Source organism: Hypanus sabinus, chromosome 8 (assembly GCF_030144855.1).
Source record: "Hypanus sabinus isolate sHypSab1 chromosome 8, sHypSab1.hap1, whole genome shotgun sequence".
NCBI classification, from domain to species: Eukaryota; Metazoa; Chordata; class Chondrichthyes; order Myliobatiformes; family Dasyatidae; genus Hypanus; species Hypanus sabinus.
Window position 1 is genome coordinate 137,182,362 of NC_082713.1, and position 26,915 is coordinate 137,209,276.

Here is a 26,915-nt window from a genome sequence, read left to right on the forward strand (position 1 = left end):
AATGTGCATTTGTTTGAATTGTCCTTAAGTTTTCTTTGATCTTTAGCACATAAAATGTCGTGTAGGGCTAGGACAAGCAGACCTTCCACTGAATAAGGGTCTTAATAGGATGCCTGCTGTATCTTGTTTTGTCGAATGAAGATTCTACTTCATATCTATCAGTACTTCTCTCCAGGTGACATCATTCATGCAACAACAAAACTGACACACAATGCAGAATGAGATGACATGCACTTTGTCTTGAACATTTAGTTTTATAGGTGATAGCTGCACAGAATTTTGGAAACATCTGCATCATTTCCAGGAAAGCATGAACACTCCAAATGTTTTTCAAGAACTGGTTGTGCCAATGAAGAGAACACATTCAACGTCAGGCAAGCCAGGGCAGTTTCAAGTAATTCTCAGTTGGATTGAGTAGGTGCTGCTTGAAGTTCAAGACAACTTGAGCCAGCTGTACCTTCAGAAGAGCTGTGCTGCATGTAGCGTTACACAGATGGTGTTTTCAGCTCTCCTCTTCTTCATGTGGATCTCTTGGTGGATGCCCTTCACTTCTGATCCTGAATGAACAACCACAGGAAGTTGGGGGAAGACAGAATTCCAGTGAACTTGAAGATGTGACCAATACAGACCTCTTTTTAAAGAGTATACTATACCATACTCATAAGAAAACCTAAGATTATGTCAAACAACCCTATTAACTCCGTGGTAATTACTGGAAAGGAAGTGGAAGCTGTGAAGGATTTTGTCTTCCTTGGTTCAAAGATTTCTATAGATGGTAACTATAGCCACAAAATTAAACTGCGCTTACTTCTGGGGAGGGCAGCAATGGCAAATTTAGATAAAATACCAAAGAGCCGAGAGCTAACATTGTCTACGATGATCTGTATAGTCAAGTCTATGTGGTATTTCCAGTTGTAATGTACAGCTGTGAGAGCTGGACTATTAGTAAGGCGGAATACAAAAAAAATCAACACCTTTGAACTTGGATGCTGGAGGAAAGTGTTAAAAGAGTTCATTGGACAGCGAGAAAATCCAACAAATCAATACTTGAAGAAATACAGCCAGACTGCTCACTAGTAGGCTTGATTATGAGACAAAAGCTCAAATATTTTGCTACATGAGAAGACAGGATTCCTTGGAGCAGACTCTCATGTTAGGTAAAACAGAAGGTAAAAGGAGGAGATGACAATAAAGGCTACGATGGATAGATAATATTACTCAGACAATGCGTATGACCTTGGGGGATCTTAGAGAGGCAGCTTCCAACAAGAAGGCTTGATGTGCAGGTGTGCCTGAGGTCACAAAGAGTCGGAGTCGATTTAATGACTGAACAACAACTCTATTATGACAGCAGACAGTTGCATACAAGATCAGATAGTTGAGGGGGGGTAGAAGAGGCAACCAAAAGTGAGAAGAACTAAGATGAAAAGTAATTTTTGTTCTCATTTGATTCACCTTAAGACCCAGTAAGTAAACCCTAGTTGTTTTATCACGGACATCTTTAATATCGCTTTGAAACAGTTGACTGTCCCTATAGGCTTCAAGGTGGCCGCCATCCTTCCGGTGCACAAGAGAATTGGCCTAAATGATTACTGCCCGGTGGCAATGACTTCCACAATCATAAAATGCATTGATAGTACAAAATCCCACATTTCAGCTACATTAGACCATTTCCAGGTAACCTACCAAACTGGTTCACTGATGATGCCCTCCACTTCATCCTGTCCCATCTAGAAAATGATGCCTCATACACCAGATATTGCTCGTTGACCAACTTTCACTCAGCGTTTAACAGGAACATCCCTTAGAGACCAGTGGGCAAACTGTGCTTGTTGGGATACAATTTCCCTCCCTGTAACTGGATTTTGTACTCCTTGACAAAAAGATCCCAGCCAGTTCAAAAGTCGGCAGTATCATCTCAAGCTCCATCACGCTAAGCACTGGTGCCCCCCATCCCCCATCCAGGACTGTGCGCTCAGCCCACTGTTGACTCAAGACTGTACTGCCAGATCCAGCTCAAACCCCATCATCAAATTTGCTGATGATACAACAGTGGTTGGCCTCATCAGCACCAATGAGTCAGCAAACAGAGAGGCTTTTACAACTTGAGTCTCAACATGTACACGACAAAAGAGATTTTTGTGGACTTCAGGAATATGCAGACCAACCCCTCTCCATTGCACATCACTAGATCTGCCAATGGATAGAGTGACTAGTACAAAGTTTCCTGGTGTGCCCGTAACAGATGATCTATCCTGGACCCGCAACACCTTCTCACTAGTCTAGAAGACACACCAAGGGCTACAATATTTGAGGAGATTGAAGTGTGCAAAGCTCCCTACCCCACCTCCATTGAAACAACTTTCCACAAGAGAACAATCAAGTGTCCTGTCCGGCTGCATCATTGTTTGTTACGGAAGCTGCAAAATCCTACAGAGAACAGTAAAATCCGGCCTCCCCACCCCCTATTTGTGCTATTTACCAAGAGCACTGTAAACTAAGGACTTGAAGCATTGTTGAGAATCCCTACCACCCATCCCACAATTTCTTTGACCCAGTACCGCATGGAAGGAGATACAGAAACATCAGGACTGGGACTGCCAGACTGGATAACAGGTTCTTCCTTCAACCCCCGAGACTAATCAACACTCTGGCCATTGAGGTCTCGCCACTTTTGACAGTGAGCTGTTTATCTGTACTGATCACTACTTGCATTTTGAATTATATTTTATTAATTATTTTTATGGTAATATTTTGTATTATGTGCTGTGTGTGAAATGTGTTTTTTGGGTTCACCGTGATCCAGAGGAATGTTTTATTTGTTTGTACGTACAGGCAGATGACAAACTTGAACCTGAACCATTAAACTCCAATCCATTTCAACTTTATACAGATGAAAACTAAAAAAGCAAAACAAAAACATTTCAACTATGTACTGTATATTATATTGAGAAGCATAGACAGGGTAGACAAGTCAATCCTTTTCCCCGGTAGGGTTAAGAAAACAAGGCAGGGTAGCTTTAAGTTCAGAGATAGGAGGTTTAAGGGGTACTCAATAGGCAAGTTGATTCTCCCCCCCCCCCCACACAGAGGTTGATATCGGGAACTTTGTGCCAGTTGAGGTGATGGTGTTAGATACAATTTTTACATTTGTCTAAATAGCAAGGCCTAAAAGGATATGGCCATAATGTAGGCAACTGGAATTAGGGTAGATGGGCAGAAAGGTTGGCATGAATGTAGAGGGGTGAAGGACCCATTTCTGTGCTGGAAAACTGTCACGATATGACTCTCTATGACACTAACATTTCCAAAATGATAGTTGACCCTGAATCACTACTCAGGCACACAAAACTTAGAAGGATAATTTCCAATATACCCGACCATGTAAAATTTTCCATCTTCAACAATGACATTCTTACAAAGAAGCCAAACAACTCAAAGCAAGGTTACATATTTAATGTGAATATGTGAAACCAGTTACAAATTAAGGCTGTCTGAGGGCTTTTTTTTCCATCAAAAGCTACTGGAAGCAAGTTTAAAATGGGCTTGAAAACTAGTTTCAATGATGTGAGTGAAACAGCAACCCCAATACACAATTTAAAATTCTCACAACTCTCATCTCACATCACTGATGTCTGGTGTCATCCTCCACTTGCTGAATGGCATTCCTCAAACCTGGAAGATCTGCAACAATCCACGTCTTGAATCCAAATAACTGCAGATGGGATTAGATCAAGCGAGTGGCATTATGTCCAGCCACTTCATCCAAGGCGAGCACACTAAAAACATCATTGAAAAAGCTGGGATGGTACTTGCAGGCTCTAGCACAGTCAGGGCTATAATTCACCTCAAGAATCTGTGGTTGCATGATCGTTTTCCCTGGAAGACAGATACAAATATTTGTTGTGCAGGGTTTAAAAAAAACTCTACAGTTGTATTTTAAGAGCGGTTACAACAATTTTTAAGTTTTGGCAGAATTTATGAATTTCTCCCAATGCACTCTTCTACTCCCTTTCCTTCACCTTCCCAAGACAAAGGCAGTTGTCATTGATACTTTACATAAGTGGCAGACATAAGCCGACTTTGTGTTCAGGTCAGCCAGTGGACCTGTGAACTATCCACACATCCTGACATCAAATGTAGAACAAAGGTCACACCAGTTTTATACTGTAATCAGACACAGGTTGGCCAGCTGAGTGTAGGGTCGTGTCAGGCAGCTGGCTGGTAGCTTGGAATCAGGCAAATGGTGGTGGTGTGGCTGAGGAGAAATACCTCTGTTGTAAACTGTGGGGTGCAAACATGTCAACCCTCCACTGTAGCACTAGGGGAGCTGCTGCTGACCAAGTATGTGATGATAGAGGCAAAGTAAACCAGTGCTTACAACTACAGGAGAATTCGGCGATGTATCCACTATTATTCATCTAATCCAACATCCTTTCAAAGTACATAACCTATGGTTAGATCTAACATGCTACAGGATAGCATTAAATTGCAAGAGCAGCTGAACCAATCCAAGACCTTATTAAGTGCAATTGTTTATTGTCCAGCAGTCCATACTGGTCTTCAAATGACTAATACGCTAACTACTGTTACAAATGTGCCGTAACTCTGAGGGGTCAAAGGGTACAAAGTTGCCCCCTCCTTTTTGAGAATCGCAAGATCGCTATTAATTTGGGTCTGGGACCCAGGAAATGAGAGAGAGACACGCAGAATCCACAAGGTTTGGAATGTGGGTCCTGGCCTCAGCGATACAAAGCCACGGATAACGGCCACTGTCTCTTGGAGACGGAATTGTGTAGAGTACTGTACTATTCATTGAAGCCCCTCAGGGGACGACCAGAGGGTCATCATCCCAACCTGATTGACATCTGAGACCCCGTGAGTAAGGATAAAAGAGGGTCTGGGGAACAACCCCTTTAGACGCACCAGGAGAAACGCTAGAAATCCTGTGACAGCGTTTAATAGCGACAGCCGGTGGGGGCTCGTGTGCGTCCTTCCCTTGCCTGGGATTGGCAGGCTCACCACGGAAGAACGACTTTAGCTAGAGAGGCCACAAGTGAACGGCCACACCAACGAGGCTCCGACGGATCGAAATCATAAAAGGAAAGCCGGCAAGTTTTTCTCGCAAAACTCTCTCTCTCTCTCCAACCATTGCAAACCCAGCGGTCCCCAAAGGCCGCAGCCTGCATGAACTGAGTGAACTTTATATTTCCATCGGACAATACATTATCCCTTAGACAACGATAGAGTTATTTCTTATAGATTATAATTATACCCGCACTTTTAGATTTAGTATTGACGACGTATATTATCTGTATATTTGCATTGATATTATTTTTGTGTATTTTCACTAATAAATACTGTTAAAAATCATTTCATCAGACTTCAACAGACCTCTCTATCTTTGCCGGTAAGTGACCCAGTTACGGGGTTCGTAACACTACTTAATGCTTCTCACTCAGTCTAGCAGCACAGCGAGCTGGCGCTGTGACTGATAAGAGTAGGTTGAGCTAAACAAGTTGTGGGAAGTGAACCAACATGTTTTTCTGGTTGACTGCATCACAGAAGTACAACCATTCACAATGAGGAGTGGCTAAGTGCAGCTTCTTAACAAACAACAACAACAAAACAGTCCTGTCTATGGTTAAGTAAACTATATTCCAAAAGGGAAAAAGTGGTATGTGTGCTTAGTATTACTGGTCACATCAAGGTAGCTTGGTACCATGGGGCAGCTAGCAGAGCTGCTTCTCGGAGCGCCAAGTATCTGTGTTCAGTCATCACCTTGACGGCTCTCTGTGTGGAGTTTGCACGCGCTCTGCTTTCCTCCTACAACCCAAAGGCATGTGGGCTGCTCGGTTGATCAGACACTGGAAATTATCCCTCAGGTATATGGGAAGGTAGAGTGTGTGGGGAGTTGATGAGAAATGTGGGAGAATAACGAGGGTGCTTGCTGACTGTGCAGAATCTGTGGGATGTGTGGTGAACTACATATACCTGTCTGGACACGCCCCCCTGATGACTGCTCCTGTGGCTCCTTCCACAGACCCCGGTATAAAGGCCATTGAGGCCTGAGCCCGGCCTCAGTCTCTAGGATGTAGTATGGTGGTCAACCACTGCTAGTTCCTTCCTCCAGTCAATAAAAGCCGATATCTCGCCTTTACGTCTCAGAGAGAGTTGTTGATGGTGCATCAATTTTATTGACTGGAAGTTTTAAAACATGGAAAGCATTTTACGTCCAGAAAGATTGGATTTGGACCCCCAAGACCCTGAAGCAGCTCTTGCCTTTGAACTCTGGCTTGCATGCTTCCAATCATTCTTGGAGGAAGTTAGTGCAACTGAACCCACAGTTATGCACCGAATTCTCCTCTCGAGCGTCACCCCGAAAGTTTACTCACTTATCTGAGGCCTGCCGACCTACCAAGGGGCACTGGACGCCCTCAAAAGACAGTACCTGCGGCCGGTGAACAGAGTCTACGCAAGACATCGCTTAGCTATGCGACGACAGCGGCCTGGAGAATTGAGCGCCCAGTTTCTCTGAGCCCTACAGACACTCGTCTGAACTTGTGACTGCAAAACTCTCACGGCGGAACAGCATGCGGAACTCTTGGTACGAGATGCCTTTGTTACAGGAATCAGGTCAGTGTGTGTGCGCCAGCGGCTGCTGGAAAATGCCGATCTTACCTTACGCTCGGCGATCGAGACGGCCGACACACTGGAGGCTGCGCTGCACAACGCTGACGCTGTTCAGCTGCGCGATCCCCCGCCAGTCCCGTGGACACCTCAGACCCTGTCGCTGCCGGTTCCCACGAGCGAATTCGCCAACGCCACTGCCAGTCACGATTCCACGAACGCCCCAAACCCAACCACAGCTCCGGCCAGTCGAAAGTCCGCGCAGTTACTTCTGCGGACTCAAAAAGCACCCCCAAAAACGCTGCCCAGCTCGAGAAGCATAAACCATGAGCGGGGTCGGGCAGCGCTGCGTGTGAGGTATGGGGGCCGCCATCTTGCCTGCCTGCCTCGCGCAAGGCATGGGGGCTGCCATCTTACATGCCCAGATGTGGGTGGCCATCTTTGTTGGCGTCAACATGCCCCGCCCCCTACCCACTGGTGCTTACCGGGCACCAAGACAGCAGCTCAACTCTGGCCACCATAACCCTCGACCAAAGCGCCCCACACCAGCTTGCAAAGTCAATGATGGACATCCTGGTGGAGGGGCACAGGACTAGCTGCCTGTTTAACACGGGCAGCACTGAGAGTTTTATTGAACCGGACACAGTGCAACGCTGCGGACTCGTGACACAGTCGGTAAGCCAGAGGGTCACCTTGGCTTCTGGGTCGCATTCCACAGACATCCGGGTGGGTTGTGTAGCGACATTGCTGATGCAAGGCACAGAATATCGGAACTTTGCGCTACTGGTCATGTCTCAACCGTGTGCACCTGTGCTATTAGGGCTGGACTTCCAGAGCCACCTCGAAAGTGTGACTATGGCATATGACGAGCCCCTCCCACCACTCACTGTCAGGAATCCTGAGTTTTGTGGGACTTCGTCATATACCCCGCTACTGACCACACACACACACCGACCCACACATTCCACCCAGCACCATACTGACAGCTGCGCTACTGACACCACTTGCAGCCTCTCCACCCTCAAGATCCCTCCCCCACCGCTGTTCACCAACCTGACCCCCGATTGTAAACCTGTGGCAACTAAAAGCAGGAGGTACAGCGTGGGAGACAGGGCCTTCATTAAGTCGGAGGTGCAGCAGCTGCTCAGGGAGGGGATCATTGAGCCAAGCACAAGCCCATGGAGGGCCCAGGTGGTTGTTGTTCGGACTGGGCAGAAAAATAGGATGGTCGTGGACTATAGTCAAACCATCAATAGGTTCACGCAGCTTGACGCGTACCCCCTACCCCGCATCGTGGATATGGTCAACCAGATAGCTCAGTACAAGGTGTACTCGACAATAGATCTGAAATCCGCTTATCACCAGCTCCCCATCCGCCCAGAGGAACGCCCCTACACCGCCTTCGAGGCGGGCAGCAGGCTCTATCCCTTCCTGCGCGTCCCATTTGGTGTCACAAATGGTGTCTCGATCTTCCAGAGGGAAATGGACCGGATGGTGGACCAGTACCAACTGAAGGCCACGTTTCCCTATCTGGATAACATCACCAACTGTGGTCACGACTGGCCGGATCACAACTCCAACCTCCAACGATTTTTCCAAGTGGCCAAAGCCCTGAACCTTACTTATAATAGGGACAAGTGTGTGTTCGGAACCACCCGACTTTCTATCCTTGGGTATGTCGTGGAAAACAGGGTCATTGGCCCTGATCCGGACCGTATGCGCACCCTGTTAGAACTCCCTCTTCCCACCACTCTCAAAGCCCTCAGATGATGCCTGGGCTTCTTTCCCTATTACGCCCAATGGGTCCCCCATTACACAGACAAGGCACGCCCCCTGGTCAAGTCTACCGCTTTTACCCTCTCTGCCGAGGCCTGCGCAGCCTTCAGCTGCATTAAAGGGGACATTGCCAAAGCAACGATGAATGCGGTGGACGAGACTATTCCCTTCCAAGTAGAGAGTGACGCCTCCAATTTTGCGCTTGCTGCTACCCTCAATCAGGCAGGCAGGCCAGTAGCATTCTTTTCTCGTACCCTTCAAGGCCCTGAAATTCGGCACTCCACGGTAGAGAAAGAAGCCCAGGCCATAGTGGAAGCTATTAGGCACTGGAGGCACTATCTCGCTGGCAAAAGGTTCACCTTGCTGACTGACCAGCGCTCAGTTGCGTTCATGTTCAGCAACCAACAGCGGGGCAAAATCAAAAATGATAAAATTTTGCGGTGGAGAATAGAACTCTCCACCTACAACTATGATATCCTGTACTGGCCTGGAAGGCTCAATGAGCCCCCTGATGCCCTATCCCGGGGAGCGTGTGCCAGCGCACAGCTCGACCAGCTATACGCCCTCCATGCACATCTTTGCCATCAGGGGGGTCACCTGATTTTACCATTTCGTGAAAGCCCGGAACCTGCTGTACTCCCTGGAAGACATTAGGATGATGACCAGGGACTGCCAAGTCTGCGCTGAGTGCAAACCGCACTTCTACCGTCCTGAAATGGCGCAACTTATCAAGGCCACCCGCCCCTTTGAACGACTGAGTGTTGACTTTAAGGGCCCCCTTCCCTCCACCGACCGCAATGTCTACTTTCTCAATATTATTGACGAGTACTTGCAGTTCCCCTTTGCCATCCCCTGCCCCGACACCACTACCACGTCCGTCATAAAAGCCCTGCGCCAGCTCTTCACTCTGTTCGGATATCCCTGCTATATCCACAATGTTAGAGGGTCCTCCTTTATGAGTGACGAGCTGCGCCAGTACCTGCTAGCTAGAGGCATTGCTACTAGTAGGACCACGAGTTATAATCACCGGGAAAATGGACAGGTGGAGAGGGAGAATGCCACAGTGTGGAAGGCCACACTTTTAGCCCTTAAGTCAAAAGGGTTGCCGGTCTCTCAATGGCAGGAGGTCCTCCCTGAGGCACTCCACTCTATCCGCTCCCTGTTATGTACGTCCACCAATGCCACCCCTCACAAGCACCTATTCTCTTTTCCCAGGAAGTCTGCCATTGGGACCACCCTACCAGCTTGGCTGACGTCCCCAGGGCCAGTGCTGCTCCGGAAACATGTGAGGAGCAATAAATACTCCCCGCTGGTTGAGAGGGTTCACCTTCTACATGCGAACCCCTAGTATGCCTACGTGGTCTTACCTGATGGGCGGGAGGACACGGTCTCCGTCCGCGACCTGGCACCCGCAGGAGCAGCAGATCACTACCCCGAACACTCCACGGTAACTATGAACCCTATACCCGAGGTGACACCGCGCACACCAGGCCCTACACAGACTCCTCATGACACTCTTATACCGGACATCTCGTATGCGTATATACCAGGCGCCTCGCACACGCGTGAGGGATCACTGACGCCTAGTGGGCTGACACCTCCAGTTAGGCCGGAACCAGCACAACCACCGTCTCCTGTGCAATCACCACCGACACCTGTGCAATCACAGCCGGTGCTACGTAGATCGCAGCGACTGATTCGACCACCTGATAGACTTAACCTGTAAAATATACTTGTAAGAAACTTCGCCACATGGGGACTCTCTTTTAAAACAAAGGGGGGGGTGGTGAATGTGAACTACATATACCTGTCTGGACACGCCCCCTGCTGACTGCTCCTGTGGCTCCTCCCACAGACCCCGTATAAATGCGATTGAGGTCTGAGCCCGGCCTCTCTGTCTCCAGGATGTAGTATGGTGGTCAACCACTGCTTGTTCCTTCTTCCAGTCAATAAAAGCGAAGGTCTCGCCTTTACGTCTCAGAGAGAGTTATTGATGGTGCATCAGGATGAAAGGCTGTTTAAATGCTGTATGGTTCAGTGTTTTCTCTACCTGAAGGACCAGAGCACTATTCTCTACATCCTGTTTTTGGCTTCAACAATGAGATCCTCAAAAAAGAACACTTACCATCACCATCAGTATCCCACTTCAGCATGAGGTCAATAGCGTATATTGCTCGAGATGACGGATAATTGCAGATACCAAAGGGGGCAGGTTTAGCAGTGGCAACTTGAAACAGTTCAACAAACGATTTATATATTTCCTCCTGCAAGAAAAGTGATAATAAAACAAACATTTCAATAAGAAAAGTAAAACATAATTGCTATAGCCATGAAATCACTTCAAATCTGGTGGATCTTCTTAGACTTTGCTCAGATAATCTCAGAGACCATTTTCTTAACAGCTCCGCAACATTCGACACAGCAAGTGGAAATTTTCTGGGAGCTGCTTTATAGTTGTTCTGCAACTGCAACACATCAGTTCAAAGCACGTTTTACCTTCCATGGTACTGGAAGTGTAAGCTGATATGTGGTGCAGACTGTGAGCTCAGTGAACTGGGAAAGGGAGCATCGTATCTGCAAATAAAGGGCTGGAGAATTGGCAGAGGAAAGACTGAAGTGGGATTGAGGGGGGATGGGCAATCTGAAATCGGATCTAGAACGGAAAAATAAAGATCTGTGTTAGTGTGAGTGGTAGTTGGAGTGGGGAGGAGCACACAATTTTATTATTTGATATATTCAATATCTCCATTAATCAGTTCATCAAGGAATGGAAGACATCAAAATTGTTCATAACTCTTAAACTAGCCCATAATAATAATAGCCCACTTTAGAGCCATATAAGCATACAACACAATGACAGGCTCATTCAACCCACCCTACCCAGACAGATCATTTCCTCATACTAGGCCTGCATCTCTCTACTTCCTATCCAAGTACTTGTACCCATTATTTCCTCAGTCGGCAGGTTTCAGGTAATCTCTGCTGTGTGGTGAATTTTACCCCTCAAATATGCTTTAAACTTCTCCACTCTCACCTTAAATGTGTGTCTTCTAATTCTAGCGTACGCTGTCCCAGTAAAATGATTCTGAAATCTCATAATAACTTCTACACCAAGTGTTCCCAAACTTCTTGATTCCATGGAGCCTTACTCTTAGTTGAGGAATCGCTGATCCCAGGCTGGAAACCCCTGCTCTACATGGTCATCCCTCAGCTTCCTATGTTCCAGTGAGAATAAACCTAATCCATCCAAGGCATTGTCCTGGTGAATTGTCTCTGTGCTCTCTCTACTACCACATTATTTCTGTAGTTTGGCAACCAGAACTATGCACAATACTCCAACCTGCACCTGAAAGTCTCTCTATACATCAATGAGACCTTAAGACACTGAGCAGAATTAGGTCATTCAGCTGATGAGCATGCTCCACCACTCGATAATGACCGACTATTTGCCTTCTCAGTCCCATTCTACCTTCTCCCCCGTAACCTTTGACACCCTTACTAATCAAGAAACTCTGCTTTAAATATATCCAAATACTTGGCCTCCGCTGCTGTTTATGGCACTGATCCATCACCTTCTGGAGAAAGAAATTTCTCCTCCTCCTCCTCCTCTCTGTTCCAAATGCCTCTAGAGGCCCTATCATTTACCTTCTTGGCAGGCTTATTAGCCAATTAATGTGAAGGTGTAGCCATTTCACAAAATGTTCAGGGGCTGAGGTTTAAGGAGTAGAGATTATATTTGCATTCAACAAACCCATGGTATTTTACATATCAGTTTACCCCCTTCCACAATGCAAGCTGCAGACCAGTTTGCTTATGGATAATGTCACACGTCACTAACATGCAGATTTTTAGCAAATTCCAACCAAGTGATAGATATCCACAAAAAAAAACTGGTTTGGACAGGATAAAGAGCTGTTGTATTCACAAGTGGATCCAGGATCATGGATCTACCACAAAGATGAGCTGCTACTAAAGTGAGATATTTACCTCAGTCTGTCCTGTAACAGAACGCTTGATACACAGTTTGATTAAAATGTTTTTATTGCTTGTCCTCAGAATAACACTTCCTCCTCTAGGAAAAAGAGGTCAACAATCAAGGTGAATAGCAGCCTCCTGTTATTGAACTGGTTTTTGAAGGGTTCTCAGTCATAATTTGTAACTGTGTTATGACAGAGTTAATGACTGCAAGAATAACACAGACGTCAGCAAGTTACCTCAGGCAGCATTGATCATAGGGAGCTGCATGATACCCTGCCAAACTACAAATTTATCAACCAAAGTGAGGCTGTGTCCCTTGAAGGCCACATCAAGCAAATGTAATTAAGCAAATAAATTGCAATCAATTTTAATTAACCAATTTAATGAGAGTTTGCTTCTTATCAAACTAATTGTGCCATATAGATGATTATTAACATACTGTAGCGGTGTGCTACGTGCAGCGCTAAAATTACGACATGGAGTCGGTAACTGCATTCAAAGGAAAAAACTTCATTCGAAATCCTCAGCCTCACTTTTAAGCCTCCCTCAACCTGCCCCCCGTGGCGCAGAGGCTCCAAAGCTCTGTGCTCGCAAACCCCGGTAGGCTATCTAATTGTGAGCCGGTTCGGATGTGCCAGGAAATGGGTCGCCACAATACAATGAAATATCTGACTTTGAAAAAAGGTATGAAAATTGTAGTCAACCTTATCATAGAGGATGAAGGAGGTATATATTGCTATGGTGCCTTATCAGTGTACAACTACATATTTTTTAAAGGATCTTAGGCTACGAAGAAATATAGTCTTGGTGTCATAAGAGCCCCCAATCATATCACTGTGACTTAAGAAAAAGAAATGAAGATTTCATTTCTTTTTCTTAAGTACTGTATTATGGTTAGTTAGGTCATGGAAAATGATCGTTTAAAAATAATTAGATGGAACCTCCAAGAGGACCATATTGGAGTATAAAAATATTATGGAGTATAAAACTTGTATCATTTGCTATGTAACCAAAACTATGTAGTCAGTTTGTTATGCATGTACTCAATCTAGTAGAATGAAATCTTAGGAGTGTAGAAGATAATGGTGTGTTAATGAGAGGTAGCTAAAGAGCTAAAGAAATGTAGATTAGAACATTGCTCAGTTCTGAGTTTATTATTTGCTATGCATGTACCCAATTTGGTAGGAGACTGAAGTCTTAAAAATGTAGAAGACAATGGTATGTTAATGAAGGTAGCTAAGAGATATAGATTAGAACATGATTAAGCCAATTGATAGGAACAATAGGGACATGATGTACGTGTAGTACGTGTAATACGCAACTATAGATCGATTACATATGCTAATAGAACTGGACCAGGAGATTGCTATAAAAAATGCTGTGTCCGAGGAGAGGATTGGTGGGCAATCAGCGACTAGCTCAATGACTGTCTCAGCTTTGATTTGCAAATTAAAGTTTAACCCTTCTTGAAGAATCTTCTGCGTCTCCTAGTCATTTGTGAGGCACGAGAAACCACGACAACCACAACCTCGTTGTAGGTTTTGGAGGCTTGTGTGCCTCAATGACCTGGAGAGCTATGTTGGCTGGAGTAAGAACTTTATGCCTTGGCTCTTGGTAAGGGCACCCATGCCAAGCGGTCAAAGGGTAGAGGCCAGTTTAAGAGCAGTACACCCGTCCTCCAGGTTCAGGGCTTCAGCTCAGGACTAACAACCCGGACTGGTAAAACAAAACTGTTACGGAAACAGCAATGAAGAATCCTTCTACATCTGTGCGCGACACTATTCCTGAGACTCGACCTGGGACTTGCATAACTGACAGTAGAGAAAAATGAGCTAGTGACACAATGAAAGGAACCCTGAACCCGCCAGAGATGGAGGACCTTCACTGCTGCCCTAGATGCCAGCAGTGTGACAGGGTGGTAGACAATTAGATGGAAATCAATGTAACACTACACTGGCAACCTCTGACAAGACTCTGCATTCATTGTTCAGTTCCCTTGCTTGCAAGTAGTGATGTTTTTTGACCAAACTAAAACTTCAAAGTCCTAGTTTAAAATTATCTGTAACATGACAAGTTATTTGTGCTGCGTCCAGCATCTAAATCCTTGAATGCTTCTAAAACTGCTTGTAGTGAGACAATCAAGACACCAAGGATTGGGAGAAAGGGGTTAACTTGAATATCATGTTGAAAAATAATAAGGAAAGAAAATCAGACCTGCCTGAACAGCTGAGCTATAAGGACTAGCTTTAGAAATAAGAAATAGACTTCCCCACTGGAATACTCTGCCTGGCAACAAAGGTATGGTTCAGTACAAGTTAAAGTTCAGCAGGAAAGATATATCAGAAAAATTTATTAGTCCTATTGCCATAGGAAGGAAAGGAATAGCTACAGGTGTGAGATTGTAATCAGCCACAAAACTTGTGCGGTCATTTGTTTGCGCATGCGTGTACGTATGCGTATATGTGTCGATTTTTTTTCTCCAAATCGATTTTGGCTCGCTGCCTTTCCAAGTTTGATAAGTGAAACTACACCACACCTACAATATCTCTACTTTATATAGGGTGTAAATTTATCCTATCATTCCTGCTTTTACTATATGTTAGTGTTATTTTAGGTTTTATGTGTTATTTGCTTTGATTTGGTAGGTTATTTTTTTGGGTCTGGGAATGCTCAAAAATTTTTCCCATATAAATTAGTGGTAATTGCTTCTTCGCTTTATGACATTTCGGATTACAAACGGTTTCATGGGAACGCTCTACCTTCAGATTGCGGGAGAAACCTGTATCACGCACCTTGCTTTGGATTGGAACGTACCTCTGTACATTGATAAAATTGTGGCTCATTATCTCCAAAAAGTGCCATGGTTTATATAATGGGGAAGTGCGTGTGGCTCTCACTCAAGGTACTGGGTCCCCTTCCATTCTGCAGATGAAAGGTCTATCATTAGTACTTCTCTGAATGACCCAAGTCTGGACCTGACCCTGTTTCTTTTCATTCTAATTCCAAGCCCCTGGTCTTTATTGCCAACACCAGCAAATTGTTTATCTGGCAATGAATGGCTTCAGCCTCACCACTAAGCTCAATTGGTCCCAATCTTCATTGCTGTCATCTACTCACATCTAACACTAGAATAGAAAGATAATCCTTAATTTTCTCTTGGCTGTCTTCTTAAACCTCCACCCCACTGTCCCTTCTAACCTCAGCCCCAACAATCCAAACAGCTAATCAATTTATTTATCATAGAATGTGACTTTGTGTTCAAATGCCACAACTTAACCATAAGAAATATGAAACTACAGTATGTGTAATATATTTCATCTATGCCCAGCATGTGAAACATTAGTGTAGAGGGTCAAGCATATTCAAGAAGGTTAATGGAAGATTAGTCTTCAACTCAAGGTCAGTGAGAATTAGTGGAAGCAACTATAAAGGATTACAAGTTGTGTCTCAGTTGTACAGAGCCAGAATCAGATCTCAGAAGGCACTAAGTTCAGTTCTGGGCTCTGTAATATTGGTCCTTCTGAGCTTTCCAACATTCAACTTATGAGGTATACAGCATCCAATTTACGTACAGCTTACATACACAAATGAACGTTTGGGAGACCAGAGGATTTTGCTAGCAGCTGAGGCACTGCAGGCATCATCTGTCTTGTGGGAAAGTTCCCACAGCATATCCTAGCAATTGCTGGCTGCAGACAGCACAGATCTGGAATGATAACACAACTTAAAAAAATAAATCACATAAACTTGAATGGCGCTGTTTAGCTTTTAAAGCTGAGGGATGAATTATTTGAAGCTTTTTCAATTATACCTATAGGATTTAATTTTCCCCACTGGGGAAATTTTAAGAAACGAAGCTGCATTCGTAGAGCTGGACCAATCTGAATGAGATTTGAAGACACCCCCTCAAAGTACAGTGAAAATCTGAAGCTAGCATTCCTCCTCTATCTAACCTTTTTCAAAAAAGACCTATGGGTGATGAGTCAAATAACATTTTCAATACAGAGTGCAGTAGACGTTTGATATGTAAAGATGTCAAGAAATATGGATCAATGGCACATATAAGGAGTCCAGGTACAGATTTAACATGGCATAAAAGCCCAAGGGGCAGGTGAACTCCTACTCCTGTTAGACACACAATGTTGAAAGAACTCAGAAGTCTAGGCAGCATAAAAAACAAGTAAGTAGGCTGCCTTGCCTGCTGAGTTCTTCCAGCATTTTATGTGTATTTCCAGCATCTGCAGGTTTTTTCATGTTTGTGAGCTTACTCCTGTTCCCTATTCCTTTAAGCTTGGGACTGCTGTCCTTGCAATGTGATCTTGCATTCAGTTTGAAATAAATATAGAGCAGATTGGCAGGGGCAAAAATCAAGAAGCAATTGGCATTCGTTCAAGAAAATATCAAGGCATGAATGCTACAGAGATGTGATTAACATAAATTTTAAAAATCAGAGCTTAGGATTCAATAGCAATGACTTTGGACAGTAAGAGAGGAGGGGAGAAGGGAAGTGTAAAGAGGGGATTATTGTCCTAAGGTTTAAATGGTTGGAGCCACAGATTGGAATGGACCTCAGGAAGCAGAAAAGGTCAGAAATGGAGGAACAGATTTGCAGGTGGTTACACAGTAGGCTCAAGAACGGAAAGGGAAGTTATTACAAAGCAAACGCACAGAAATGGAGAAATAAGTAACGCAAACTGTGGATGGGAGATGATGGCATGACTCCTGGTACAGGATGGAAGTAAGTTTGGGATGTTGAATTTCTTGGAAGATAGACAATCAACCAGAAGAAAACTGGCATTGTCAAATCTGCTTCACACAAACATGAAAAAAATCACACGCTGCAAACACTAAAGAAAACTGATAGGCAGAACAAAGATAAAGAAAGATGGCAGAACAAAGATAAAGAAAGAATCTTCTAGCAAAGGAAGAAACCAATTGGTATTTTGCATTTGAATTGGCTCTTTTACAAGAGTTAAATAATTTAGCACATCAGCTCACCTTTCTCTTCATTATCCTGAAAGCAAATGGCCATCTTCCAATACCTGTTCAATCAACTAACTTTTCAATGTTCTATGGGGCTAAATAGCAAAGAGTGGTGGGGGAAAATGAGAGGATAGAGCGATAGCGAGGTCTTCTTCTTCGGTTGTCCATCAGAACCCGATGGCGACGTCCATTCCTTTAACGGTGAGATATTTTATGACTATACAGTCCTATCCTGGACCCACAAGTTATATTGCAGGTGGGACATGTATATGCAATAGTGGTGGTAGGGATGGCAACCATGGCTGCATTTCTCCTGGCTCTCTTCTGCTGTCTTCTGTTTGTTCTTTCCATCTCCAGAATACGAACCCCGTCCCTACACAGCTGTCGTCAAGTGTTACGGTCAGCAGCAACATCCTCCAGGTCCTCAGGTCTGATCTTGCACTTCCTTAAAGCATTCTTCATCTGATCCTAATAGCGCTTCTTCAGCCCTCCAGCTGAGCGTCGACCATGATGTAGCTGGCCGTATAACACTCTGCGGGGTAGCCGACATGGGAGCATCCTTATCATGTGCCCCAGCCACTGCAACTGACGCTGGGTGATCATGGCCTCAATACTTCTGCAGTTGGTTTTTACAAGTATTTCAGTGTGAGGCACCCGCTCACGCCAAGTAATTCCCAGGATGTGCTGAAGGCAGCTTATGTGGAAGCGCTCCAAGGACTTGATGTGATGGCTGTAGTTTACCCAAGCTTCACAGCCATAAAGGAGGGCAGTGATACAGACAGCTTGGTATACGACGACCTTTGTGGAGGGTCAAAGGCTCCTGTTCTGAAAGACTCTGTGTCGAAGTCTCCCAAAGGCAGCTGATGCCTGTTTAATGTGGCTCTGGATGTTGTTGTCAATGCCGCTATCCTCAGAGAGAAAGCTCCCCAGATATTTGAAAGATGGCACTACTGACAGCTTTTCATCACCAACAGTGAAGGCAGGTAGGGTGGGTGGGACACTGGTACTCCATTGGCAAACCACTTCTGGCTTGACAGTCAGCCCCATCCTGCTGTACGCTCTCACCGCCACAGCAAGGACAGTCCAAAGATCCTCCGGAGAATGGGCCACAAGAGCACAGTCATCTGCATACTGCAGCTCCAGGTCCCATTCTCTATGGAGTTTGGTGGTTATGTGGAGCTTCCTGATGTCAAAGAGGTTGCCATCTAATCTGACGTCCACTGCCACACCGCTGCTGTCCTTAATCTTGTTGTGGAGAAGCTTGGTAACACACAAGAGGAAGATGTTAAAGACCACTGGCGCTAGCACGCACCCCTGCCTCACCCCTGTGCGTACAAGGAAGGGCTTGGACTCTTGCCCTCCTATGGTCACCCGAGCAGTCATCCCATCATGGAACTGGCAGAGATGTTAACAAATTTATTGGGACAGCCAAACCTGAGGAGGACATCCCATACGAGCTTTCTTTGCCCAGTGTCGAATGCTTTGGAGAGGTCGACAAAGGCCATAAACAGGTCTTGATGTTGCTCCCGGCACTCTTCCTGAAGCTCAGAGGATACAGTGATAGCGAGGTACAGAGGTGCTGAAAAACACACTTGGGGTGAAAGGTATCATGGGAAGTATGAGATAGACAAGTTGAAGGGGCACCAAAAAAAATTTAAGAGTTCTATTACAGAAGTCTTGGGAAAAGGAACAGTGCAAGAAACAGAGAGAGAGAGGAGAGCATGAGAGAGAAAAAAAAACACAGAAAGCAGAGGAAAAGGAGACAAGAAATACCAGAGAAGGAAACTAGGTAGAAAGAAAAATAAGAGGGAAAGATGCAGAAACATGTAAAATAATGAGCATGCAGGTGAGGGGCAGGAAGAGGCCAAGCACAAGGTACAGTAAGCTAAATGTTAACTAAATAAGCTTGTATGACATGTATTTTTGCCTGTATGACCTCAATTTAAAGAATGCTAGAGATCACCGACCTGGTGTGTCAAACCTCAATACAGCTTTGTCCTTGACCAAAACAGTTAGCCAACTTGTCTTTTGATTCCTCTAATCGTCCCCAATGCATTGTATCTTCTGTTGTAGCCCCATAACCGCATGACAAAATATGCCACTAACTTGTAACATCTCATATTAACATCTTGCAGGCTGGCTTTGATATCTTCTGCAGAAGGACTTGGACAGATTAGGAAAATGGGTGAAGAAGCGGCAAACGGAGTAAAGTGTTGGGAAGTGTATAGTCATGCACTCTGGTAGAACAAATAAAGGCATAGACTATTTCCTAAGTGGGGAGCAAATTCAGAAATCTGAGGTGCAAAGGGACTGGGAGTCCTAGTGTAGGATTCCAAGGTTAACCTGCAGATTGAGTTGGTAGTAAGGGAGGCAAAAGAAATGTTGGCATTCATTTTGAGAGGTTTAGAATATGAAAGCAAGGATGTTATGCTGAGGCTTTATAAGACGTTCGTCTGACTGCGTGTAGAAGAAAGGATGTGCTTGCATTGGACAGAATCCAATGAAGGATCACAAGAATGATCCTGGGATTGAAAGGGTTAATGTATGAGGAGCATTTGATGACTCTGGGCCTGTACTTGCTAGAATCTAGAAGATAGATGGAAGAATCTCGTTGAAGCATATTGAATATTGAAAGGCCTAGATAGATATGGCAGATGGTTCCGATAGTGGGGGTAGTCTAGGACTAGAGGGCATAGCCCAAGAATACAAGGACATCCCTTTAGAACAAAGATGAAGAGAAATTTCTTTAAACAGAGTGGTGAATCTGTAGAATTCATTGCCATATATGGCTGTTGAGTCACTAGGTATATTTAACGATAGGTTCTGGATTAGCAAGGATCAAAGGTTCTGGGGAGAAGGCAGGGCAATGGGGTTTATAAGGATAATACATCAAGCATGATGGAATGGCAGAGCAAACTTGATGGATCAAATGACCTAGCTCTGGCCTTTTGGTCTTGTCCAACATTAAATTCCTCCTACTGCTCATCCTTGTGACGTTGATGTTTGCCACTCCCAGTTTCATCACACAATCCTCCTTCCCCTCTATACATCCAGCTGCCTAATTTCTTAGCAAACTGCTGTCCAGTCTGTATCAAGGTAATGCAAGGTTATTGTTTCCAGCACTTTTCAGTTGCAACCCACTTAGCTTCAACAAGTCTCCATTTGCTCAAATATCCTTTTGGTCTCAGAATCTCAGCCCTCCGTCCGGACACAAATTGTTTCATACTCTGTCCAGTGGTGACATTTCTGATGTTGGTAATCAGAAGTTTACATTGCTTCTACCACAACCAAAACACAATTAATTCATTTCAGAAACAGAGCACTGTAAAGGCTTACCGACGTAATTACCGAAGCTTACCTCAATACTTGTCCATGCATACTTGGGATATTGCTTCTCAAACATTGGTATGAACTCATTGTAGTGAATCTGTAGATAATTAACAGGCACAATGAAAGAAACGTCTTGAAACCAGAGAGTAAATCCTACTTTGTATATTCACTTTCACTGAATTAGGACAATACAATAAATTAAAACATCAAATTCTTTAGCACGATGTTAATCTTTGATCAAATTCAGTAACATGACATTTCAAGTGTTGAAAGTACAGGAAATTTTAAACAAAAGCTCTAAATTTCCAGTGTTGTCAGAAAGTCACCATCAGAAATAAACCCAGAAAATAAGACAAGTGCCATATCACTAACAGAGAACCAAAACAAACCCAGTATAAAGCAGAATCCCCAGCCATCTGAGAGGCATTTCCTTCCCTGCTGCCAGTCCAAAAATTACTGCAACTCAGCAAGGTGGGACCATAAGGACAGCAGCAGTCTGCTCACCTTCTACCATCAGGGAAGAGCTACAGGAGTCTTCCTCTCACCTGAACTATGAACAGTAACTTGCTATTCTGTTGCTACAGTGGGCAAGCCATTAGCATAATGCTATAACAGTGCCAGCGACAGAGCTCAATTCTGCTACTGTGTGTGAGGAGTTTGTACATTCGCCCGTGAATGCACAGGTTTCCTCTGAGTGCTCCAGTTTCCTCCCACTTTCCAAAAAGTTAGTAGTTTGATTGGTCACACTGGGCAGTACCAGGCTCATTGGGCTGGAAATGCCTGTAATTGTGATGTAGCTCTAAATAAAATTAATTCTTCTTTTGCACTATTTAGTTTCTTTTTATAACTTACAGTAGCTTTTGTCTTGCACTGTACAGCTTCCACAAAACAACAAATTTCATGACATACGTCAGGGATAAAAACCCGATTCTGATTCTGACCTTCTTTCCAAGGCCGACTTAACGTCGGTCAATAAATGCCACCCTTGCCAGAGATATACACATACCACCAATGGGAAGCAGTATAATTCAGGGAGCTACGGGTGGGAGGGATCTGTCAGCTATCAGCAGTTAAACACTGGAAAGCCCACTGCATCAACAGAAAAACTCAAAGAAACAAGAATCCAAGATTCATTTATGATTTGCAGAAGTTGATAGCACAGTTAATGAAACTCTCTTGATTAGAAAGAGAACAGCCAGTACCACAAATTACCAGTGTAACAAAAAATTAAGATACATTGAAGAAACAAAGGAAGAGAAGAGCAATGCACAGTAAGTACGACAACACACAGGTCCCTTAGATCTGAATGGTGAATGGAATTAAATTCGGGCAGATGAGGAATGTGGAACTGACAAGGAAGAATACTGACAATTGAAGTACCATTTAGGGAAGAGTTAGAGGGCATAGACACGATGGGGGGGGGGGGGGGGGGGATCCCGATAAACATCCAGAGTTGCCTTGTGATTCCAGCAAATCTCTAAAACGTGCAAGAACTTCAGCTTGCAAACCTCATACCTCATGAGGAACTCTGATATTGACCCTATCCATGAACCCACTCCACCACCACTACATTTATATCAGCTATTCCTCTCCACAGCCCCTCAGCACCCTTCATTCCCCACACACTATTTCTATGCTTACACCCTATACCTCATACCTACACTGTTCTACTGTGTTTCTTAAAGGTCACTTTATATACAATCAGTCTGTGTATACAAACTATTTTTAATGTATATATGGCCACATTGTATTTTACAGGATTGCTTTATATTTATTTTTATTGTGTTTTTATTTTAATGCTGCATCAGATCTGGATCAATCATTTTGTTCTTTTACACTTGCGTACTGAAGAATGACAATAAAAAAATCTTGAATCTTGACCTAGTTAAGAGAAACTACTCAGAAAGAATTGGAGTATAAAAGTTGCAACTTGCTATTTGCTAGAGAATGAAATCTTAAGAATGTAGAAGACAATGGTGTGTTAATAAGAGGAAGCTAAGAGATGTGGATTATGTAGTCTGAGTTTGCTATTTGCTATGCATGTATCCAATTGAATGTAGAAGAAAATGGTGTGGTAATGAGGGGTAGCTAAGAGATGTTTTGCTTTGAACTTGTTTGCTGTGTAACCAAAACTATGTAGTCAGCCTTGATGTAGATTATGTAGTTTGAACTTGCTATTTGCTATGCATGTACCCAATTTAGTAGGAGAATGAAATCTTGAGAATGTAGAAGACAATGGTGTGTTAATGAGAGATAGCTAAGAGATGTAGATTAGAACATGATTAGGTCAATAGATAGAAACAATAGTGGCGGATATACTTGTGATACGCGCCTATAGACTGATTGGATGTGCTAATGCAACTAAACCAGGAGATTGCTATAAAAAATGCTATGTACAAGGATCGGTGGGCAATCAGCGACTAGCTCACTGACCGTCTCAGCTTTGATTTGCAAATTAAAGTTTAATACTTCTTGAAGAATCTTCTGCGCCTCCTGGTCGCTTGTGGGGCACGAAAAACAACGACAAAATTGGCGACCGCGGCAGGACCGGAAAGAGACCAGCGGAAAGGAAACAGCAGATTGGGGATGCTTCCCAGTCCTCTAGGGACCCCCACAAGGCTGACAGAATTAAGGGTGCACCCAAACAAAAGGTAAGTGCTTTTTGCGACAATTTGGACTAAGAATTCTGTTGGTTTTGGGGAGGTCTTGGAGTCTCAGAAGTGTGGAACCACTGCCAAAGGGTCTCTCCGGTCCAAAGAATCTAGCAGAATTGGGGGTTAACAGGAGGCTCAGAGGATTGATCAGGAACACTGCAGTGAGGGTAAGTACAAATAAGTTAATAAGAAGCTAAGAAAAGTTCCACGTGGTGTTGGTAAATCTCTGTGGATACCGTCTCGTATAAAACAAAGGTCTGAACGGGCAGGGAAAGGGAAAATAGAGAAAATCCTCGTGGATACTGCCTTAAGAGATAAGGGTCTGAATAGACGAGATGCAAAGAGAAAGTTCTGTAGATACCGCTCTGAATAGAGGTCTATACGGGCAGAACAGAATAGGAAACAAGGACAGTCCAATATATAGTTTAAAGTGCTGATAGATAAACGATAGACTAGGCATGGAATTAGAGTAAATAATATTATCCAGGAAATGAACTGTGAATCTCTGAAATACCTTAAAAAGAGAGAATAGCATGACAGGTAAAGGAATGGCAGTAGAGATTCTGAGCAAAAAATTCCCCATAAATAAATATGAGATCACAAAAACTTCAGAAAAATGGGAAAAAAGAACTAAAAAACCTGGTCACAAAGTGGCCAAGAGAAGGAACGTTTGATGTAAGCTTGTGCAAAGAAACGGAGGGACTAATTAAAAATTACAAACCAAAAGATAAATCTAAGAGGGCAAAAAAGAGAACGAGAAATGGAAGTGCTAAAACTCTTCAGAACGGAGGGAGAAAGGCTGAGGAGGACAGGTAGAATATTGATTACAAGCGAGGAAGACACTAAGGTGCTGGAGAAACAGCCTGTTAGAGAGAGAGAGGAAGGTACAGTGAAAAGCTGGCTTCAGCTCCGTACCCGGATGCGAAAGAAACAGAAAAGCCCCCTCCCTATAATGAGGAAGGAACCCCTAAGCAGTGCCCCCTGCTGAAGGGGACAGTAAACATGCAGGGAGAAGTACAAGTTTGGGATAATGAGGAGGAAAGAAGACAATACGAGAAGGAAAAAGCGGCGATATGGAAGGAGATACAGGCAGAAAGGATAAAGGTGGAAGAGGCAAAGAGAGAAATGGAAGAAGAGATTGAACAGATTAAATACTTGAGAGAGGAAAAGGAGTATGAGGAGCATCGGTTATACCATAGAAATAAACAGACTAGAAAAGAAAGTGGCTCATTAGGGCAGGAAGAGATGAGGCATTCAAGAGGAAGTGGAAAAAGGATAGGAGATGAGAGTCTTGGAGAAACACAAGAGAGAAGGGAGTCAAGCACGAGTAAGGATCATGAGGAGCCCCTGCCACAGGTGAACAGACACAGACAGGAAGAAAGAGAAGGCGACTCATTGGAGGAGCAAGAGTTAAGTGGAGAGAGAGAGGATGCGAGAATCTGTGGGGAAGAGGTAGGAGGCAGAAACCTAGAAGAGCAGAAGGAGGCGGTCGGGGAGCGACTTGCGGAAGTAGAGAGAGAGCCAGATAAGTTACTGAGAGGGGATTGCCAGAGGAGATGCGGAAAATACTCCAGTGGCCAACCAAGTATTGAATCAAGACAGAAAGGAAGGACTCCACAGGGAGACCGAGGGAAGAAGAGGACCCCGGAGACATTTGCGTGGGAGGCAGTAAAGACATACCCTGAGACAGATGGGGAGGCAGGTGAGGAGGAGAGCCAGGGCAGGTGGGAAGAAGGAGGAAGAATGATGCCGTTGTTAGTTAAAGGATCAGGACAAGTGCAGTATATCCCTTGGGGATCCCAGGACCTAGAAGGGCTGAAAAACACTCTGCCCAATCTACATGAAGGAGCAGGGAAATGGATTAGAGCCTTTGAAGAAGAAACGGCAGGACGATTATTGGCTATGGGAGATTTGAAGGCACTATTGATAAGGTTGATGGGAACCTCCAAATTTAACAAACTAATGGAAATGTCTGGCATAGTAAACTCGAACGACCCGAGAACTGATGGAGACGGGTTTGACAGAGTGAGGCAGAGGGTATGGCAGGCCCTCAGGAAGCTTTACCCACCCAAAGTGGACCCCAAAGCCTTAAAAGGGGATCCACTGGGAGACACTGAAAACCCAGCAGCCTACGTAGAAAACCAGTTGAAAAGGTGGAGACTGGAGACTGAGCAAGACATGGAGAATAGCTTATTTATCACCACACTGTTCCGACATAGCATTTTGAATGCAATGCCTCCGTAAGTAAAATCCAAACTGGAGGAAGTAGTTGGGCTGACATCAATGACCCCACAAGAATTTAGAGACCACGTAGTCCATGCGGTTGAGAAATACCGGAAAGACAAACGAAGGCTGGCTGAGCAGCAGGAAGAGGTGCAAAGAAAGTTAATACAAATGCAGCTCGAAGAACTCAAAAAGAAGGAAAAAGAGAAAAGCAAAAAGATGCTGCCAGCAACCACCAGTCCGAGTACAGCCATCGAACTGGATGAAGCACCGCTATATGGAGGAACCCATCATACTGTAAGACAAGGGCTGGAAAATCCCATGCCAATAATCGTCTTTGGAGGAGCATTCCCACAAATGCCCTATCAGGAACAGACTAAATTCAAACAGCCCAGACAAGACTGGAAGTCCCAAGGAGGGGGACAGAGGAGCTATGGGCAGAGGGGACCAGTGAGGAAACAGGGGGAAGAGAGGTAGAGAGATTGTGCTGGGGATGTAATCAGCCAGGTCACGAGAAGAGACTGTCCGTTTACACCATGGCCTGTCACACACCAGCAGGAACTGATAAGAAGGGAACTAAAGTTTAGCCAAGGACCAGCCCCCACAGGCCCAAGCAGACCTGTGAACCCCTACGCGAGGTATTAGGGGTGCCCCGAGAACTCGAGTGGGAAGGGACATTACCCAATGATAACAAGGGAGGCAGACGAGGAACCCATTGTTCAGGTTATGTTAGAAGGGCAACTGACACCAATGATGATAGATACTGGAGCCATGTACACTTGTGTACAGCCACAGTATGCCCCTCACCTTCCCATGTCAGGAAAGTTTATTAAGACAGTAAGGTTCTCGGGGAAAACACAGTTGACGCAGTGCACGGCTCCAGTGCGGTTGAGAATGGGAAATAAAGGAATTGTTTTGCCGGTGCTAGTATTTAAAGGAACTCTGATTAATTTGTTAGGCAGAGATGCCTTATTGAAACTGGAATTAAACTTAGAATGCACCAGAAATGGGCTGAGTGTGGAAAGAGCAGGGGCTCAATTGATAGTGCGAGAAGACAAGAAGGCTAATGTCTTTTGGATAGGAGACATCGCAGATCAGATTCAGGAAACCTGGGAGAAATGGAAAAAGTGTGTGCAGGCTATATTACCCAGGGCGGTAATGCCCAAATCTGAGCTACATTGTACAGTGATTTTTGACGAGACTCAGAACAGAGAGGAGAGATGGCTCCTGGAGGCATGTACCCAACAGCACCTGGAAGGGGAGGCTGTGATAATTGGAAAGCAAGGGGCAGCTTTACAAGTTAAGTGGAACACCCTTTTAGAAAAATGGTACAGGATAGCG

At 44.5% G+C, this 26,915-nt stretch overlaps 1 protein-coding gene across 1 annotated transcript in view; it reads right to left on the reverse strand.

The window, feature by feature from the left end:
* Positions 1 to 3,440: 3,440 nt before the first annotated feature.
* ttll12 (tubulin tyrosine ligase-like family, member 12) overlaps positions 3,441 to 26,915 on the reverse strand; it is a 51,555-nt gene continuing 28,080 nt past the window's right edge. The window contains exons 12-14 of the mRNA XM_059977955.1: positions 20,726 to 20,794; positions 10,532 to 10,670; positions 3,441 to 3,879 (exon numbers count right to left, since the gene is read on the reverse strand). Coding sequence (XP_059833938.1) covers positions 3,728 to 3,879; positions 10,532 to 10,670; positions 20,726 to 20,794 — 360 coding nt within the window. The 3' untranslated portion in view covers positions 3,441 to 3,727. The remainder of the gene's footprint in view (positions 3,880 to 10,531; positions 10,671 to 20,725; positions 20,795 to 26,915) is intronic.